This window comes from Podarcis filfolensis, assembly GCF_964270895.1.
Source record: "Podarcis filfolensis genome assembly, chromosome: 7".
Classification (NCBI taxonomy): Eukaryota; Metazoa; Chordata; class Lepidosauria; order Squamata; family Lacertidae; genus Podarcis; species Podarcis filfolensis.
The window spans coordinates 80085949-80107105 of NC_139603.1; the positions used below are offsets into that span (position 1 = coordinate 80085949).

At 44.7% G+C, this 21157-nt stretch overlaps 1 protein-coding gene across 2 annotated transcripts in view; it reads right to left on the reverse strand.

The window, feature by feature from the left end:
- ADCY8 (adenylate cyclase 8) overlaps nt 1-21157 on the reverse strand; it is a 135806-nt gene that overhangs the window by 45820 nt on the left and 68829 nt on the right. Inside the window, exons 6-8 of one of the 2 annotated variants that reach the window (XM_083621867.1) lie at nt 20356-20514; nt 12369-12639; nt 2786-2983 (exon numbers count right to left, since the gene is read on the reverse strand). In XM_083621867.1, the coding sequence (XP_083477993.1) occupies nt 2786-2983; nt 12369-12639; nt 20356-20514 (628 nt within the window). The remainder of the gene's footprint in view (nt 1-2785; nt 2984-12368; nt 12640-20355; nt 20515-21157) is intronic. The other variant, XM_083621868.1, reaches the window with a different exon arrangement.

The window sequence follows — 21157 nt, forward strand, 5'->3', positions numbered from 1 at the left end:
GGATTCTAATAATCTGCCAGCAAAATAGACCCAAAATCATACACAAGGGCACCATTCTATATACCAACCACAGGAAGGAGCGATGGGAGGCAGAAGACTGGAACAACAATTCATTAATGAGAAGTTTACAATAAAATAGAGAAATATATATATATATTATAATCCTGTTTCAAATATCTTTCTCAAGTCTAGCCTGCCTGTAATTTTGGACTCCTTATTAAGCTCTTGGAATTGAGTCACTTCCTTGGATAAAATCAATTTCCCCTCATTCTCCTGACCTCGATGACGTAGTTCCTCCTATTCCTAGAGCTAGGGTTTTGACCCATCCAGACTGGCCTGTCATTTCAATCTCAAACTTTTATTGGCATATAGACAAAATTCTGAAAGGTGCAGTGCAAAAACAACCACTCCACAAAATCTTCATCTAACAATTAAAATTCTGTAATTTGTGTCATAGGCTGTCACACTCAATCTGCATTGCCCTTTTATTATTATCACCATTACAGTTGATTTATTCATCACCTTCTAAACCACCGCCTCAAGGAGATTTGCACATACAAGTACAGTGGTACCTCGGTTTATGAACTTAATCCATTCCGGAAGTTTGTTCTTAAACTGAAACCGTTCTGAAACCGAGGTGTGCTTTCCCTAATGAGGCCTCCCACCAACGGTGCCCTTCCACTGTTCGGATTCTGTTCTTAGACCGAGGTAAAGTTTGCGAACCGGGACACTACTTCCGGTTTTGCGGAGTTCGTAAACTGAATAGTTCGTAAACAGGGCTGTTCTTAAACCGACGTACCGCTGTATTACAAATTGTTAAAAATACAAACCCAACAGATACATTTAAAGCAACATTAAAACCCTACCCAAAACCCTAATAAATGGACATGTGTGGTAAAGACTCATTTACTCAGCTGGGAACGCCCACTGGGGGAAAAATGTATTTAACAGACTGTAGTGATTTACTCAGCACTTAGGACCCTAACATAAAGACTTTGGGCTAATGGCTCAGAGGGGGCATTAAGAACATAGAGAACTGCCTTATACCCAGTCATACTATTGGTCCATCTAGTTCTGTATTGCCCACACTGACTGGACATGGTTCTCCAAGGATTCAGGCCTTATCTAGAGAAGCCAGAGATCTTTTTTGCATGTAAAGCATGTGCTCTAACCACTGAATCACAGCCCTTTCCCAAATCATCAGGGCACTTCCCCAAATCGGGAGCTGATTATCACCAAGTAAGGAGGGCCTGTCATTTCCCAGCTTTAAATCATATACTTGTTGAGTATAATTGATTAATTGACGCTGAAATGGGGAATGCCTAAATGTGAATTACTGAATGTTTAACATGGGAAAACTCCACTGGATTATACTAAGTGGTCTCTGAACTCCTTGATGGGTTGATAATTAACTGTTGTTGTTTTCTACTAGCTAACATGTGAGTGTTTAACCTCAGATCATATGGGAGGCTACTGAACTGCAAATTTGCAATCTCGGAAGGGTGGTGGTTGAGTCTTCGTTCCTAGGCTCTGTGGAAGTCAGGATGTGTAAATGACCATCCCCAGTGAGTGAATACAACTCCAGTCAAAATGGAAGCAGTAGGGAGAGACAGACCTCTGATTTTACACCTACTGGGAATATTTCATATTTTATAAGAAGCTGAGCCTGTGCTGGACTTGTACATGATCTTATGCATATTTTGCATGTACCATTTACTTCGTCCTGTTTTGAAGAAAGCTCTGCAAGTAAAGCTTTAATCAAAATTATGGGCCTTGACAATGTTTTATTCCCAAAAGGAGTCTGTTTTTATGCATCCTGTTGCTTTAAGCAGCACAATATTAATATCTGAAATAATTCTCAAGTGGCTTATTTGCAATGGCTCTTTGCTTTTATGCTCCTGCTCACCCCTTCCAAAAGAGGGTTCTGAATCCTCTCTCCACCCTTTAAAAAATGGCCACCAGACTACAGTTTCGTAAGTAAAGGTAAAGGGACCCCTGACCATTAGGTCCAGTCGTGACCAACTCTGGGGTTGCCGGGCTCATCTCGCTTTATTGGCTGAGGGAGCGGGCGTACAGCTTCCGGGTCATGTGGCCAGCATGACTAAGCTGCTTCTGGCGAACCAGAGCAGCACACGGAAATGCCGTTTACCTTCCCGCCGGAGTGGTACCTATTTATCTACTTGCACTTTGACGTGCTTTTGAACTGCTGGGTTGGCAGGAGCTGGGACCGAGCAACGGGAGCTCACCCCGTTGCAGGGATTTGAACCACCGACCTTCTGATCGGCAAGTCCTAGGCTCCGTGGTTTAACCCACAGCGCCACCCGTGTCCCTCATTTGTGGTAAATATATGGTTATGGCCCATTGACTGTTGGTGAACATTCCTAGGCAGCCAGCTGTCACAAAACCCCTTAGCACATTGTTACAATAAAGGTGTCTCCCGACTTCAGAGCAGAAATGCAGAGATTTGTTTGTTGGTTGGTTGGTTTAAGCCAATCTTTGTCCCTCCCCCCCTTTTTTTATATCACAGTGCTTTGGTTGTCTTGCAAAGCTTAGTCACTTCTTCCAGAAGGGGTTTCCTGGCTCTTAAACTGAGTCATCACACTTATGCAACTACAAGAACTGCAGTGCTTTTGAACGGCTCTCAGATCAGTCTGGGGGAGAGGGCAGGGAGAGAGAAAAACCAGAAAAGAAAACCCAAAGCAATGCCATCTTATTCACTAATTCCAAGACAGTTTTGAGCTGGCAAAAAAAGAAAAGAAAAAAGCATCTATCAAGACCCAGCTACCTTATGCTCCAGGCTAGAGTCTTTAAACATCAGGGAGAAAGGCTTGATATGCTCTCTTCGCAATTTATCGCCACTCCGCAAGTCGATGGTGTGCTCTATTCGCTTGTTAATTTCCTCGGGCCCAGACTGGACATGCAAAGCTTGTGCAAGATGGTTTGGAAGCAGATTTATTGAATTTCTTGTTAGGGCAGCCAGAGTCTAGGGGAAAGCACATGCAAAAAGAATAAACTTGCTAGTCCCCTTTGGATAAAAAATGCAATCTTTATTTTATTTTTTTATTGTTTGCTGCTTCTTCTTCTTTTTTTTTATAATGACAGCATCCCATGCAATTCATTCACCCCGCAAAGTTTTAAATGTAAAGGTCCGAACCACAAAATCCACACAAGTAAAATAGGCAGAACTGCTTTGATGGCATGTTTTCAATGGGTTTTGAAGCTGGCAATTCCATTTGTCCATCCGTCATCTGTCCATTTATTATTATTATTATTATTATTATTATTATGAATTGCTGTTAATAATTTTTGAAGGAATACAACTGCACATCATCCAATAACACGTTAAACCCATCAAAACAATTTCCAAAGCAGAAGAGTGGGGAAAGATCATGTGCTGCATGGAATATATGGTCTGACCCGGTATAAGGAAGCTACCTATGTTCTTATTCCTTTTGGAATAAGACAACATCTAGCTTGGTGTTGTCTGCACTAACAGCAGCTCTCCAGCATTTCAGAAAGCAGTCTTTTCCCAGCCTTACCTGAATATGCTGGGGATTGAACCTGGATCAAGGGAGAACAAGGTAAGGTGACAACCCTCAGACCCTCAGACCATGTTTAGCCTGGAGAAGAGGAGGTTAAGGGGTGATATGATAGCCATGTTCAAATATATAAAAGGATGTCACATAGAGGAGGGAGAAAGGTTGTTTTCTGCTGCTCCAGAGAAGCGGACACGGAGCAATGGATCCAAACTACAAGAAAGAAGATTCCACCTAAACATTAGGAAGAACTTCCTGACAGTAAGAGCTGTTCGACAGTGGAATTTGCTGCCAAGGAGTGTGGTGGAGTCTCCTTCTTTGGAGGTCTTTAAGCAGAGGCTTGACAACCATATGTCAGGAGTGCTCTGATGGTGTTTCCTGCTTGGCAGGGGGTTGGACTCGATGGTCCTTGTGGTCTCTTCCAACTCTATGATTCTATGATTCTATGATTCTATCTCATGATCATGGAGGTTGTGGGAAAGGGCTCAGGTGCTTCATGGGCAACAGTGGAGAACCTCATGGGCACCACTGCACCCAGGTGCACCAGGTTGGTGACCCTTGTGCTGAAGTCTCCCCATGGATTGCTATTGTGGCTACAGCCATATGGAGTGGGAAATGTATAAAACAGCAAGATTGCATGGCTGCCCAGCGGGGATTTGCTTGTACACAGGGACCTGAGTTTCTCCTCCCCCATGTACAATAATATTTTCTGGGAAGCTGTGTGGTCCCAGCCACTCAAACATTACTTCCTTCACAGGGCTGCATTCACAGCAAGGCACTCTGGTTTGGGGATTTGACTGTTCAAGATGAACCAGGTCTACAGAATTCATGTATACTTACGAATTTCATACTTATCACCACAGCCATATCTATCTCTACTGCTCAGATGTAAGTCTAGCACTGAGGACCTACTCCTAAATAAGTGTGTGTAGGGTTCCAGCGTACGGATGCCGCTATTACAGAACACACACACACACCATACATTGAAAAATTAATAGTAGCATTAAAAAGATAAATTGCTACAATATATGTGTTTGAAGCTGAATCTCAGATATCAACACATAGTGTCCTGCTGGTTCAAAAAAAGATGCCATCGAGTTCAGCATCCTGTACCAGGTGGTCACTTTACAGAGAGCTTTCCAGTCCATGTCTTGTTTAAAGAGATATAGAATCCAAGAAGGGACATCAACAGGGTCCTCAAAGTCACCTGCCCACAGGATAGAAGGCTGAACAGGCAGAAAGGCCACCTGGTCACTATCTTCCCACCACAGTGAGATGCATCATATTTCTATTTCAATAATAGCCATTGTTTCTAAATCTGCATCTCCGTGTATAAAATTAGCACGTGCCAATTTCATGCAAACCAACACCCTTTCTGAAGGGCGCATTGCAGCGAGTAAGGAGCTACCCTAATTCTGTTCTCAGAGGCAGTCTCTGGTGGACCGAGAATCTATGGAACTTTTCCTCCAGTCTTTGTCCCTTCCTTCCAGCCATTGATATTTAAAGCTACTCTCTCTCTCTGAACATGGAGACTTATTTTGGTTATCATGGCCAAAGCTGCTCATAGACCCAAGTCCCCAGTCTATCAGTCCCCATGCATTAAGTGGTAGTGAACTGCATTACTTAGTGTATAATTGGAAGGCAACTGACAATTATTATTTTTCATGGTTTCTGCTCTCATCGAGGGCCCACCTTCTATGTTAAGGTTACCAGATTTTTTTCAATGAATCCAGGGACACTTTTCAACTTCAATGGATTTTGCATGGGGACTGATTTGCAAATCCGGGGACTGTCCCTGGGAAACAGGGACGTCTGGTAGCCTTACTCTACATACCATTTTAAGTGTGTTGGCTGCATCTTCACCTTTGAGCAAATTCTTCTGTGGGTTTGTGGGTGGGGGGAATATACGGAATTGTAGTTCCCATCATATACATTGGCAGAACATCTGAAAAAGGTGCAGCTTGAATCTTTTCAAGGGCTGTAGATCAGCAGTAGAGCATCTGCTTTGCATGCAGAAGGGCTCAGGTTCAATCCCCAGCATCTCCAGGTAAGTCTGGGAAAGATGCTTGTCTGTAATCCTGGGGAGCTGCTGTCAGTGCAGACAGTACTGCGCTAGATGGATGAATGGTCAGTATAAGGCAGCATTATTATTTTTTGTTCCTATGAACCCACCTCACAGGGCTGTTGTGAGGACAAATGGGGGGAGTCCATATTTTTCACCCTCGGACAACAGGGGGGAATACAAATGTAATAAGTAAATAAGGAAGGCTGTAGCTGGGTTGTCACACAACGGGAAGAATAGCAGCTGTGTGTTACTTTTCCATGTGATTTATCGCAACTGGGAAGCACGTGGAGCCAAAGAGCACAGCTGTTAACAGGTATGTTCTCTACTACAGCTACTATCATGACACTGGCATGGAGCATGCTAAAATGGAGGGAGAGTACAAAAAATTAATTAAAAATAACTGCATATGCTCAGAATGAACGCACACACAAACTGTAAAACTGTAAGACCGAAGTTTTGAACAAAGAGAACCCTGGTGTCATGCTCAAAAGGCCTGAGGTATTTCCCTCCAAAAGCAGAGGCATCACCTTGCCAACAAAGGTCCATATAGTTAAAGCTATGGTTTTCCCAGTAGTGATGTATCGAAGTGAGAACTGGACCCTAAATAAGGCTGATCGCCAAAGAATGGATGCTTTTGAATTATGGTGTTGGAGGAGACTCTTGAGAGTCCCATGGACTGCAAGAAGATCAAGCCTATCCATTCTGAAGGAAATCAGCCCTGAGTGCTCACTGGAAGGACAGATCCTGAAGTTGAGGCTCCAGTACTTTGGCCACCTCATGAGAAGAGAAGACTCCCTGGAAAAGACCCTGATGCTGGGAAAGATTGAGGGCACAAGGAGAAGGGGACGACAGAGGACGAGATGGTGGGACAGTGTTCTCGAAGCTACCAGCATGAGTTTGACCAAACTGCGGGAGGCAGTGGAAGACAGGAGTGCCTGGCGTGCTCTGGTCCATGGGGTCACGAAGAGTCGGACACGACTAAACGACTAAACAACAACAACATTTCCCTCCATCAATGACTCGTGGGGTTTTCTTATTCCCAGTCATAAGGCTGAGATGCAAGGGGCACAGTTGGCAAAGCAACATCTCTAGGTAACAAAGCAATTGTGTTAGACATGTGGACGTTTGGGACGAGGAGGACTAAGCATGAGCAGAAACAGGAATGAGGTATAGTGTCATTACAGATCTACCCAGCAAAGAGGGAAAGACGACTCAAGCTGACCTTCTTCCGCAGTGACTCATCAATCTTTTAAATGTGGTAGAAAGACTGGTATCTTAAGGCACTTTAACCTTTTCCTCTTTAATTTCTTTAAGCAGACAGCCTTCACGAGGGATCTTTTGACAGCTAAAAATTCAGATCCTACAAGCCTTGAGGCAATGGCTGCTGAAGAAGGAATGGAGGCAGTGGTCCAACAAAGTCCTTTCTTTCTGGCTGTCAGAAATCAGTGTTTTCCAGGGTTCGGCAATCTATGTATACAAGTGAGACCTGCAACAAATTGTTGCAGCTGTGGGTTAAACCACAGAGCCTAGGACTTGCCAATCAGAAGGTCAGCAGTTCGAATCCCCATGACGGGGTGAGCTCCCGTTGCTCAGTCCCTGCTCCTGCCAACCTAGCAGTTCAAAAGCACGTCAAAGTGCAAGTAGATAAATAGGTACCACTCCAGCAGGAAGGTAAATGGCGTTTCCGTGCACTGCTCTGGTTCGCCAGAAGTGGCTTAGTCATGCTGGCCACATGACCAAGAAGCTGTACGCCGGCTGTCTTGGCCAATAAAGCAAGATGAGCGCTGCAACCCCAGAGTCGGCCACGACTGGACCTAATGGTCGGGGTCCCTTTATCTTTACCTTTAGACTGATCCTATTCAGGGTTCCAGTCACCCACCCATGCCGTCTTCCAAAACATTCCATCCATTCTTCTCCCTGACCCTGTTTTCCATTTCCCTCAGCTCCCAACAGGTAGACTATAAGAACCGCCTGTAGGATCAGGCCAGTGGCCCTTCTAGCCCAGCATCCTGTTCTCACAGAGGCCAACAAGATGACTACTCCTACTGGAAGCATTCTCCTCACCTCTGGATTCCACCAATTCAGAAACATGCTGCCCGCAACAGTGGAGGCAAAGCATAGCCAATCAGGGTTAATAGTCCCTGATATAGACTTACGCTCCATGAATTTGTCCAATCCCTTTTTTAAAGCTATCCAAGCTGGTGGCCATCACTGCCTCCTTGGGGAGCAAGTTCCATAGTTTGACAAGGTGTTGCAAGAAGAAGTGTGCCCTCTTTTGTCTGCCCTGAGTCTTCCAACATTCAGCTTCATTGGAGGGGGGTCCCTGGGTTCTAACACTAAGGGAGAGGGAGACGAACCTTTCCCTGTCTTCTTCTTCCATAGCATGCATTTTGGAAACCCTTCTGTTACGTAGTCCAAAGGATGAGGAAATTCTATTCAGCTCAAGGTCAGATTCCCTTCTGGGCAACTTTACAGGGTCCAATGTATCACTGGTGGCAGGACCATAGGCAACAGTGGGAAGAGCGACAAACACGGATTATACTTTTGTACGATAGGCTAGCTTCCACACATACTCCCAAATCTCTCTGTCCGCCATGCAGGGAAGGAAATGACATTTTCATAGTGCAATGACTCATTCCAGCCACGCAAAGATACTCAATGGCAGTGCAAAGCAGGGCAGGCAAGGGGTGTGGCCTAGCATGAGGGGCATGGCTGGGGAGGGGGGTTGCTAGATGGGGGCTAGATGTAGTATTTGGTCCTAAGCCTGAAGTTTTCCCTGCCCAGCCCTAATGAGACCAAGAAACAGAAGCCAGGATGGGACATAAGCAGATACAAGCAGCCTCGATTTACAATGTCCAAGGAAGCTGTTGGTCAACCGGGAGAAGAAGCACATTTAGCCTAAACTCAATGGGTGCCACCATATTTCAAGCCTTATGAGGAGGGGTTGAAGGAGCTGGGTATGTTTAGCCTGGAAAAGAGGAGACTGAGAGCAGATATCATAGCCATCTTCAAATATCTCAAGGACTGTCACATGGAAGAGGGAACAAAATTGTTTTCTCCCTCTCCGGAGGGTAGGACTCAAACCAAGGGCTTCTGGTTGCAAGTAGATTCCAACTAAACATACAGAAAAAACTTTCTGACAGTAAGAGTTGTTTGACAGTGGAACAGTCTCCCTCTGTTGTGGACTGTCCTTCACTGGAGGTGTTTAAGCAGAGGCTGGATGGCCATCTGTCATGGATACTTTAGCTGAGATTCCTGCATTGCAGAGGGTTAGACTACAGCAGGCATGGCCAAACCTGGCCCTCCAGCTGTTCTGGGACTACAACTCCCATCATCCCTAGCTAACAGGACCAGTGGTCAGGGATGATGGGAATTGTAGTCCCAAAACAGCTGGAGGGCCACGTTTGGCCATGCCTGGACTAGAGGATCCTTGGGATTCCCTTCCAACTCTAGGATTCTCTGAGTCCAGCTATATAGTTCCTCCGAAGCAATTCTAAGGGATGCTTACAATGTACACAAAGTCCCTGTAAAAACACCCCACCTGTTATCATGACAGCCATTTGGTAGTTAATCTGGGTTCCATCTAAGCTTCTTTCTTTGGCCAGGGTGGGGGGACCCTGTGAACAAGGGCAAAGTCTCCCGCTTATTGTACTGCTTGCTCTGATTGCCTTCAACTAATAATTGCAATAATCATCATGATGTTGCTTTCATCACAAAAGGGACCCAAAGCACCTTACAAAAGCAATACAAGCACTAAAACCAATTATAACAAACAAATCAATTACCGTATTTTTCGCTCGATAACACGCACCTGACCATAACATGCACATCGTTTTTAGAGGAGGAAAACAAGGGAAAAAACATTTTGAATGAAACAGTGGATGTATCATTTTTGTGCTTCATGCTGTGGCCACAGACATGTGATCTGATGGTGAATTTGGGGTGACCCAATGCAAAAATCCTGAGAATCCCTGTGGATCCATGCTTTGTAACCACGTTTTTGCACCATTGCAGCCCCAGGCAACAGTGGGTGTGTGATTTTGGGGGGGGCAGGCTGTAGCCATGGACATGCTATGTGCTCTGATGGTGAATTTGGGGTGACCCAATGCAAAGATCCTGAGGATCCATGTTTTGTAACCACGTTTTTGCACCATTGCAGCCCCAGGCAACAGTGGGTGCGTGATTTGGGGGGGGGGCAGGCTGTAGCCATGGACATGCTATGTGATCTGATGGTGAATTTGGGGTGACCCAATGCAAAGATCCTGAGAATCCCTGTGGATCCATGCTTTTTAACCACATTTTTGCACCATTGCAGCCCCAGGCAACAGTGCGTGTGTGATTTTTGGGGGGCAGGCTGTAGCCATGGACATGCTATGTGATCTGATGGTGAATTTGGGGTGACCCAATGCAAAGATCCTGAGGATCCATGTGGATCCATGCTTTTTAACCACATTTTAAGTGGGGAAGGAAGGAAAAATACAGAATGGACAAGGAGCACGAGAGGGGTGTGTAGAAGCAGCTGGCTAAGAATGCAGGAGAGGGGTATAACAGGAGGGAGGAAAGGAAGGCAAAAGTTTTCCCTCATTTCCCCTTCCTTTTTAGGAGAAAAAATCTGCGTGTTATAGAGGGAAAAATACGGTACCACCACCCCCAAACATCTGTACAGGCCTTGCAGATCCCACCCCACTAAAAGGTGTCACAAGACCTCAAACCCCTTCCAATCAAGGGCCAAAAGCCCCAGGAAAAAGGAAAGTTTTTGCCTGGAGCCTAAACATAGATTAAGATGTGTCCTTGAGGAGAGCATTTCACAAGCAAGGAGCCATCAGAACATTCTGCTCACTCTGACTTGGCTTCATGACAACACACAGCCAATGAGATTTGGCTACACGTTGTGGATGAAGCCAATTCAAAGAGAGGGCCAACAGCAAGGGGGAGTGCCACAGCCATCAGCATTAAGACCACAAATGGTGGGCAAAAGGTGGTGAGTCACGGAAGCAATGTGGGAGAGCCTTGACCCTACATGAGACAGCACATTCCAGCCCATGTGTATCAGGTGTGTTTATTCCACACACTCAATGAGATGTGCATTAGAGATAGGAACTGCAGTTGCCTTATGCTGGGCCAGGCTATTTCACACACAGCCACACTGCTTACTCTGAATAACAGCAGCTCCCCAAAGTCTCCCACCATCTGCTATCTCAGAACCTTTCACAAGAGACATCAAAGATTTGAACCTGGGATCTTTTGCATGTGAACTGGTACTCCACTATTGATCTATGACTTCTCCTTAAATGTTGTCTACATTATCACTCCATGAGAAGAGCTCTGCTGGATCAGACTAATAGCCCATCTTGTTAAGTATAATTGTTCAACTGCACACTGAAATGGAGAATAATATAATCTATTATTTATACCCCACCCATCTGGCTGGGTTTCCCCAGCCACTCTACCTGTATGTATATTTTTAGGGATTTAGCACTGGAAAATTGCATTGGAGTATACTAAGCTAGAAAGGGCTCTCTAAGCCTCTAGCTGAGTTGATAATTAACTATTGTTCTCTGCTGGCCCTCACACTGAGTGTTTAACTTTAGATCATGTGATTAAGGCATTCAATTGCAAATTTGCCATTTTGAGTGGTGCCTTTGCCTTTTGTACCCCAGCACAGTCAGAGAAGAATGTGATAATGATGCCTCTTCAGGAGCTGCAAAACCTTAGTCTGGATGCAGGCTAATGTAGGCAATGGGAGAGTCAGACCTTGGATTTCAGCTCTGGTCATAATTGAATAATATATTTAAGAAGAAGAACCTGTGCATATGCTTTATACACCTTTCTGGATGCATCATTGATTACTTTGTACCTGTTTTGAAGAAGTTCTGGTTAGTAAAGCTTTGAAGAATACTTACGAGTCTGGGCAATTTTTATTCCAAAAGGAGTAAACTTTTATGCATCCAATTGCTTCATGCTGCACAATACTAATATGTGCAATATTTTAAAGTTACCCTGTGGTTTGTAGCAAGTTTTGCATCCTTTATTTGCAATACTGAGCCACCAACACAGCATGTTCCATCTCACATATTGGAGACTAAGTGGTAAACCTGTCTCCTGACTGCGCAACTTCAGAATAGGGGGCTACATTGTTGAGTTCTCTTGCATACAAAAATAAATAAAATACATCCTTGCACATAGCAAATCAGAAGTCCAGAAATCAAGACCCCAACCTAGCCTTCACCCATCATGCTGTTTTCTATGTGTAGACGGGTTTTTTAAAAATAAAATAAAAACATTTTACAGAGGATGATTCTCCTCCCACAACACCTGCAACAAGAAGTGGTGCATTCCAGACACAACCCTGCCGTGTCACCTGCTGTTTGTGAGAACTAAGTCCTGGGCTGAACACACTGCGCTGATAACTAGCAAAATCTTAGCTGCCTGGTGGTTGCTTGCAGCAATTTAAGCAGCTTTCAGGTCTTCTTCTCATACCCATAATGAACTTGTCTGAGGCTCTGATTCAATTAACACTCAGCTGTGTGCAACTTTTAATTTTGGCAGGGAGATGGGAGGGGAGACCTTAGCACTTCCCAAGATTCTGATGCATAGGTTAATTCTGACCTGTGGGGGTTTGTTTAATCATCTGCGGTTCGTGTTAGAGGGAAAAGGTTAGAGAGAAATTTGTTTTCCTCCAAGGCTTTTATTATGGAGAGGCATTAAAGGAGCATGAGCGCAAAGAGCAGGACAGGAAGGAAGTAAGGAAGGAAGCTGGGACTTACATGCTGCTTCCCCACAATGTTATCAAAAGGAAGCTCCGGGCTCCACGATCCTTCGGTGAGCATCACCCCGCTGTTCCTCCTGTCTGCAGCCGCCACCGACTCCTTGACAATGTCCTCAGGCAGAGTCAACAGGCTCTCCTCGGGCTGCTTGATCAAGTACGTCTCAATGTTGTGCTTCCTCAAGAATTCGTTGCGTTCCTTGCCGTGCCCTTCTTCCACTTTGTAATCCCCGTTGAGGCAATCGAGCGTAGCTTTGGATATGTGGATTCTCCTGCGGAAGTATAAAGCAGTGGAAAGAATCAACACACATGGTGCCTGGGTAAAACCAACAAACCAACAAACCAACCAAGAAAAAAACACACCCAAAAGATGCAAGGGGAAAACCCTCAACAAAACGCTGCAGTATAGGAGTGCTTCAGTTCAGAGTCCCAGTAAAAGGTAAAGGGACCCCTGACCATTAGGTCCAGTCGTGGCCGACTCTGGGGTTGCAGCGCTCATCTCGCTTTATTGGCCGAGGGAGCTGGCGTACAGCTTCCGGGTCATGTAGCCAGCATGACTAAGCTGCTTCTGGCGAACCAGAGCAGCGCACAGAAATGCCGTTTACCTTCCTGCTGGAGCGGTACCTATTTATCTACTTGGACTTTGACGTACTTTTGAACAGTTAGGTTGGCAGGAGCAGGGACCGAGCAATGGGAGCTCACCCCGTCGTGGGGATTCGAACCACCGACCTTCTGATTGGCAAGTTCCAGGCTCTGTGGTTTAACCCACAGTGCCACCCGCGTCCCAGTAGGCTGGCCATAATACCCTGCCCCAGGTTACTCCATTCCATCCCTGCTGTTCTTTTTCACCGCAGGTTATACTCAGTAGTCTGTGGCTAGCAGGGGGGCCAATTTGAATTAAATATTGGAGGGGGGGGCAGGTAAGCCCCACCCAACATAGCCAACATAGCTGATCACAAGACATGGCACACACAGACCCATTTGAATGACAATGCCTATCAACTTGGGGGGGCAGCCCTCTCAAATATTTTATGGGGGAGCCCAAAGGGACCTTGGCCCCTAGGAGTTGGCTCCTATGGTGGCTAATGAGAATGCTCAGTCCTCATTGGCTATTTTTTTTGGGGGGGGTCTTCAGTCTCATTAGTCTTTATAAATAGTTTTTTTTGTATTTTACTTATTTGACCACCTTTAGTTACATCAATAGCAATATAAGATTATCTGAAACATCCACAGTATAAGATTACAGTACAGTGGTACCTCAGGTTATATATGCTTCAGGTTACATACGCTTCAGGTTACACACTCAGCTAACCCAGAAATAGTGCTTCAGGTTAAGAACTTTGCTTCAGGATAAGAACAGAAATCATGCTCCAGCGGCGTGGCAGCAGCAGGAGGCCCCATTAGCTAAAGTGGTGCTTCAGGTTAAGAACAGTTTCAGGTTAAGAACGGAGCTCCGGAATGAATTAAGTACTTCACCTGAGGTACCACTGTATCTGTAACATCCACAGCTCAGTAAAATTACATCTGAAATCCTCAGGCTTACCCTGAACATCCCAGTATCTCCCTTTAATTTCTCAGTGGCTACATAACTGTTGGCTCTCACCATCTGAGTTCGCTTCTAGAGACATTCCCCCAAGAGAGATGAGAAAACTTAATTCTCAGCCCTGCTATATTTCAGCCCAGTAACTTAACTCCTGTGAAGAGAAACCAACTGAGTTAACCCTCATGAAATGGTTCACAAGGACATGGGGGCTAACATTAACTCAGGACATTTGAGGGAAGGGGTTAAGATTTTCAGAGGCACACCTAAAGCTACCATGCTTGACTGAGCAAACCTGTGTCTGAAAATGCATGCGTCGGGCCACTGAGAGCCCCGTTTAGCTGCAGATCTGTCAAGCATATAATTGCCGCTGTCATGCAATGTCTGGAATAGCTTTTATTGTCTGGTCTGGAGACACTTGCTTTGCTTAGGGTTTCTGTTTGCTTAAGCCATAGGGACAATTTATCTTCTGTGTTTTCCAACCCGTATCTGTAATGATTAAACGTTAATGCTAAACGTCTTAAATGAATGCCTACAAAAGGAATCCACAATGGAGGATCATCTTGTTGATAAAACATGCCATCTGCCTACATGCTAATCACTTTTGAGTGCAGCAGCTGCAGTTGTGGCTTCCTTTGCCAGATTCACTGAACAACTCATGACGTTGTTGATGATGAAGAAGATTTGTAAGATTCTTTGACCTGTCCTTCACCACGAGGTCCCAGGACCTCATGCAATTTAGAAGCACAGTATTAAAATCCCTTTAAAACAAATCACAGTCCAGAGAATGGTGTGGGACCCCCAAAATACATATCCCGGGTGTCAAAAGCCAAGGTCAAGAGGCTCATCTTTAGACAAAGACACATCATGAAGTTGGCAGAACACACCTCTGTGAGGAAGTGTGGTCTAGATTCTTCTGCTGAGGAGTTAATGAAAGAAACAAAAGGAGACCAGGCATCATACTCTTCAGTGTTGTGCTAGCTGGTGTACAAGAGAAACCTTGCAAGCCGTATCACACCAGTTTTGCGGAGGTTGCATTCTGAGTTATTGAATACTTGCGTGAAATTGTGTGCAATTGAAAACCCCATTCTGCTGCTGCTCCACCCCATTCCACGCCCCACTCTGCCCTGCCCTCTTAGTGACATTTTTGTTACATTTCCAGGTTTGGCGCTGTGTGTGTGTGTGCAATCGTGCACATATTGATCATGCCTAAAACGAGGGTTGCCTGTAGTACATTCACTTCTCCATAACAACACGATCTCCATCTGGGCTTCTAATAGACAATGGATTATTAATGGCTTAAAATATAATCATTTGCTCCTCAAAATAACGAGAGCAAGACCAAGCCTGGGTCTTCAACCAATGTAATATTGCCCCATTATGAGCAGACAATGTGCGAAATCCTTTATTTATTTGTGCCATTAATTTGTGTTCATCCTTCACAATTTCCAGTGACTGGTTTTCAGCCTTGTAGGCCTACTATATAGTGGGGCATTTGAAGCAATGAAGAACAGGTGGGTTTCAAATGGGTAATTCAAAGCAGAATATTGCATGAGATTCTGTGGTGCAACAGATGACATGTGTGACAAAATGTGATGGGAACTCGGAGCACACAAACAGCAGCCAGATGCCAGAAACCTTCTTTCCTTCTGCCTGCCTCTATTTAATGATGGCGTTGAAACTTGTAATTAGTTGGTATGTACCACGAGTCTAGCTTGTTAATAATTCTTGCAGGTATAACAACTCCCGACTCCGATGCCCCAGAATGTTAATATTTTTGTAACTGGAACCTAGATTGATCACAGGTGCCCTTGTTATTACTGCTTCTGTGGCTTGTTCACTCACAGCCGCTATACCTCCGCCTTTCGACTCCTCCATTTGTAATCAAAGTATACGTGACGCTGACCAATGACAGGTTGACAACCCAAGATGTCATTGTGCCACACAGAGTCACAAAAGGACCACTGCACTAAACGTGCCACAAACCCAAGAGACATTTCAGTGGTGTGTGTGTGCTCAAATTTGGCCATTCTTCAAGAGCTTGGGATATGGAAGACCTTTCATTCAAATTTTCCGTCAGATGCTCCATAGTCACATGCTCTTTTCCAAATCACAACGGAAGAAGAAGAGTTTGGATTTGATATCCCGCTTTATCACTACCCTAGGGAGTCTCAAAGCGGCTAACATTCTCCTTTCCCTTCCTCCCCCACACCAAACACTCTGTGAGGTGAGTGGGGCTGAGAGACTTCAAAGAAGTGTGACTGGCCCAAGGTCACCCAGCAGCTGCATGTGGAGGAGCGGAGACGCGAACCTGGTTCCCCAGATTACGAGTCTACCGCTTTTAACCACTACACCACACTGGCTCTCAATGGAGTCACTTTGTCCCTCACTGGCCCTATTTACTCCCACAGGAACAAGAGGTAACTGATCTTCCATTTTCTGGGGACCCAGCAGAAGCCAGAGATGAACTCTGATCCTTCTGGAAATCTGACAAGGTAAGAGTCCACCTTCCAGGATACAGAAGTGAGAATGAGGCAGCTGTGTTCGGTACGCCTCTGAATACCATTTGCTGGAAATAAGAAAGTAGGGAGAGTTCGGTTGCACTGAAATCCTGCTTGAAGGTTTCCCATAGGCATTCCCATTGGCCATTGTTTCAGATTAGATGGGCCTTTGGCCTGATCCAGCAGAACTCAATTTAACTTCTAATAATGATCCTTCTTACCACATCTGATTTTCAGTGATGGAGGAGAAAGGCCCAGGGAGTTGCTGAGATGTTTGTCTTTTGCTTTCACCCAGAATCTTTTACACCTACTTTAATTTTCTAGAGGGATTCAAATGAAGTTGAAACCAGAGTCCATTTCAATAAAATCAAAGTTTTGTTTTAACACTGTAGACCTCACTTAGGTTTGCATGTTAATGAAAAAAAATCAAACAGCAACGTTAATTGGTTCCATCCATTTGATTGGATGGAGGCAGTGAAAGAAAGATATTGACTTCCATTAAAATGCAAATGTACAGTCAATCCATGACCCAGTTGAGCTGCCGTGTTTGGATATACCTAAGTTTCAGCGGGCAATGGCAGGGGAGGAAACAATCTGCTGAAACCTATGTATGCTGCAGATGGGCTATAAGGGCCAAACTATATCTGATATAGAAGTCCCGTGATCAGATCTCCAGACCTTGTTTCTGTTTGCTTTAAAGATGGGTATGTGTGTGCTCTCAGCATCTTAAAAAGCAGAGACATCACCTTGCCAACAAAGGTCCGTATAGTTAAAGCTATGGTTTTCCCCGTAGTGATGTATGGAAGTGAGAGCGCGACCATCAAGAAGGCTAATCACCGAAGAATCGATGCTTTTGAATTATGGTGCTGGAGGAGACTCTTGAGAGTCCCATGGACTGCAAGAAGATCAAACCTATCCATTCTGAAGAAAATCAGCCCTGAGTGCTCACTGGAAGGACAGATCCTGAAGCTTAGGCTCCAATACTTTGGCTACCTCATGAGAAGAGAAGACTCCCTGGAAAAGACCCTGATGGGAAAGATTGAGGGCACAAGAAGAAGGGGACAACAGAGGATGAGATGGTTGGACAGTGTTCTCGAAGCTACCAGTACGAGTTTGACCAAACTGCGGGAGGCAGTGGAAGACAGGAGTGCCTTGTGTGCTCTGGTCCATGGGGTCATGAAGAGTCGGACACGACTAAACGATGACAACAACAACAACAAGTGTGTGTTCTGGATTTGATCAGAGTAATCACAGGTTGGAAAAAGTAAGGCTGTGGCCTTGTTCCCACCATGGAGAGGAGATGTTGGAAGCTTCTCCTTGGAAGGAAAGCAATACTGAAGAGATGGAGAGCACCCTTCTCCCTCTGAGGTGGTGAAGCTTGGTTTTGGAGTCCTAGCAACTCCTCCCAGCAGAGGGAAAGTGGTGGGTGTTGAGACACAGCAGCTGCCGCCTCTGCATAGGCCTTGACAGTGGTGCCCGTTTGAACAGGTAGGTACCCCAAAGGTAGGCAGAACCGGAACCAATGATAGGCAGAGTCAACTAATACTAGGTTTGTCTCCATCCTCTTGTCAGGAGTTTAGCCTACACTCAAGTAGGACCCTGGCAGAGACCCATGCCCGACTGGTATGTTCCCTCCCTCCTGGTCAATCGTTCAGGAGCTTCATAAGCTTTCTTCAGGCTGAACATCACAGCGACCGATGCCAACCGACACCGGCACACTTATGGATCCGCAGAGTTTGCGCACCATGCACGTGACAGACCTCAGCAACTTAGCATTTTGGCTAATCTACTTTATTTACATATAAACACACACAGAGCACTGCAACATGGCTCCCTCTCTCTCTAGCATCAGACAGCAAAGAGAAAAAGAGCAAAGGACAATAGTCCCACTTCACGGAACACAGTAACACAAACATCCTGTCTCCATCACTTCCCACTTGGTGGGGTCAAAACATATACCGTCATGTGATAGACAAAAATCCCATGACTGCAATCATGGAGCAGGAATTCTAACATGCCAACTTCAGCAATAATGAGATTATGGAGAAGGAAACTGATAGTCACAGCTGCCTCCTGGACTGATTGTATGTCAGAAGATAGGCAAGTCAGGGTCGTTGAGTGCAGATGAGGTTAGTAGGGAAGTGCCCCATTTGCCTTAGGGCACCAACCTGTTGTGTGAGTGTGGGGAACAGGAGAAGGGGAGGGCAATAATGGTTGTGGGCAGCCGATGTGCAGGTTGAGTGGGCTCTGCCTCTGATTTTGTTCCTAAATACAGGTGGGACCAGAAGCCATGACTTTCCAGGAGCAAAGAATGCGCTCCCAGTGTTTCTAGAGCATCTGTGTCTCATGCAAGTAGAGGAAACATACCAGTCAAAATCAGCCAATAAGTAGCTGATATATGGGCTGGGAGGACGAGGACTTGACTGGTAGGTTTCCCTCCCTCTTGCAAACTGTCAACGTCACTGTTGAGAAACGGCAATTGCCTTATCCTGTCAAAGGAACAAGCTGTGCTTCTCGGAATGTGTTGAAAAATAGGCCATGTCAGGTAGAAACAACATTTGTACCCAGCAGTTAGTGCAGCCACTTTGGATGAAGAAACAACTGGGCAGATGGGTGGAAAGAAACTGTGCACATCTCACCTTAGATGCAGCGATGCAAAGGTTATCAGAAATACATGTTAGCAACCCACAACCTCATATTAGTGTGAAGATCGCCTGCAGGGCATGTTTTGCAAAGCGCCATGTCATTATGTTGGCAGATGATAAAAGAAGCAAGCATACATTTGAAATAGACATTTTTTAAAAAACCAGAACCATTTTTACTTGGTATTATAGGTCAGGACATTAATAGGCAAGATGTTAAATTGTTTTTATATGCAACAACTGCGGCAAGAGTGTTGTTAGCCCAGAAATGGAAACAAGAAGAAATTCCGACGAAAGAAGAATGACAGACGAAATTTATGGACTATGCAGAATTGGGCAAAATGACAGGAAGGATTTGAAACCTGCGGGACCAGAAATTTACAGAAGATTGGAAGAAGTATATGAATTATTTGAAGAGCAACTGTAATCAACAAATTATGCTAGTAGGACTACAAGAAGTTTTGTAAGGAGAAATATACAAAGTGTTACAAAGTAGAAAAAGATAGAGATATTGGTTATGAGTTTGAAATGTAATAGGGAAGATAAGAAATGCATACTGAGAGATTAGACTGGAAAATTTTCAGACAGGATTAATGGAAGTCAAAAATTTGAATAAGATGTAAAAGTATGTTTAATTACTGTTGAAAATGGTATGTTAAAAAAACTAATAAAAAATTATATACCAAAGAAGAAGAAGAAGAAGAAGAAGAAGAAGAAGAAGAAGAAGAAGAAGAAGAAAGAAGAAGCAGCAGCAGCAGCAAGCAAGTTTATCTAAGGAAATATAGCAGGTGGAGCCAGTGTGGAGCCCTCGAAAAGTTGTTGGGCTCCATTCAGTCCCAGCCGGCATGTCAAATGGTCAGGAACATGCTCCCAAGGCAGGCAGTGATGGCCAACAACTTGGATGGCTTTAAAAGAGGGTTAGATAAATTCTAGGTGGACAAGGCTTTTAATGGCTACTAACCACCATGACTGTGTTCTATGTCTTTTCCACTTTTAAAGCTATACATGTTGGGCTGTCAGGCTATCTTAGGCACTGCCTTTGGAGACATCAGCCTGCCCACGTTGCTGGCCCTCAGTGACAGTGGTGGCATAAAGCACCAGTTCAGGCAGTCAGCAGACAAACAAGCCGAAAACCATTTTGCCTCTCTCCAATGGATGTAACGGAGGCAGCCATCTTGATTCCATGTGGATATGACTGAGCAGAATTCAAAATGGCGGCATTTATGCCATGATGCTTCAAGGATACATGACTCAAAACAAATTGCTCCAGCCCCAGATTGTAGACTAATGCAAGCAGACACTTACCCAGGGATTCCACCTGACTCGAGTTTGTTTGCAATATCAACATCCCAGGACCAGACATCAAACTGCCACTTTCGTAGACCCAACACACCACACAGCACGGATCCAGAGTGTATTCCAATTCGCATGTCGACATCGTGCTTCGTTCTTGACCTAACATACCTGAAAAAGAAACTTAACTTAAAATTTATCTGAAAGATCGAAGAGTCATGTTGCATCACGAGATGGGATGCTCTCTGAAGGCCATTTATGTGCTAAGCCAGTATTCCAAGGGTGATGATTGCTCCTCAGTCCTGGAATTAATTCCCTTGAGGAATTACCAAGCGTGGTATGGGTGACTTCAACTGCCCTTGCATCTGTGTTTCAGTCGTAACAATGAGGAAAAGAATCCTTGATATCCTAAATGACTGTGCCTGTGCTGGTCATGGAACTGACTGCAGTGTGTGTGTGTGTGTTGTAGTATGGGGCAGAATTAAAACTAAAGTGTATATCTGATGGCAGTAAAGGGGACTTTAAATTACACACCTTTTTTTGCTAGGTTCATACAATTAACACCTAACACTATTAGCGGAAAATATAAGCAGCAGTAAAATAACTCTGCAACGTGGATTATCACAGGAACACTTAATTGCATTGCACGGTCTGGTGGTACACACATTACTGCTATTAAACAGGAGCAGAAAAGAAAAGAAAAAAGACTGATGGAGGATATTTGGACGGAAGAAGCTACAAGCTCCATTAAGCTTGCTGAACTTTTCCCCATAGAAACCAGAGCAGGGATATTTATTATAGCACCCACAATTGG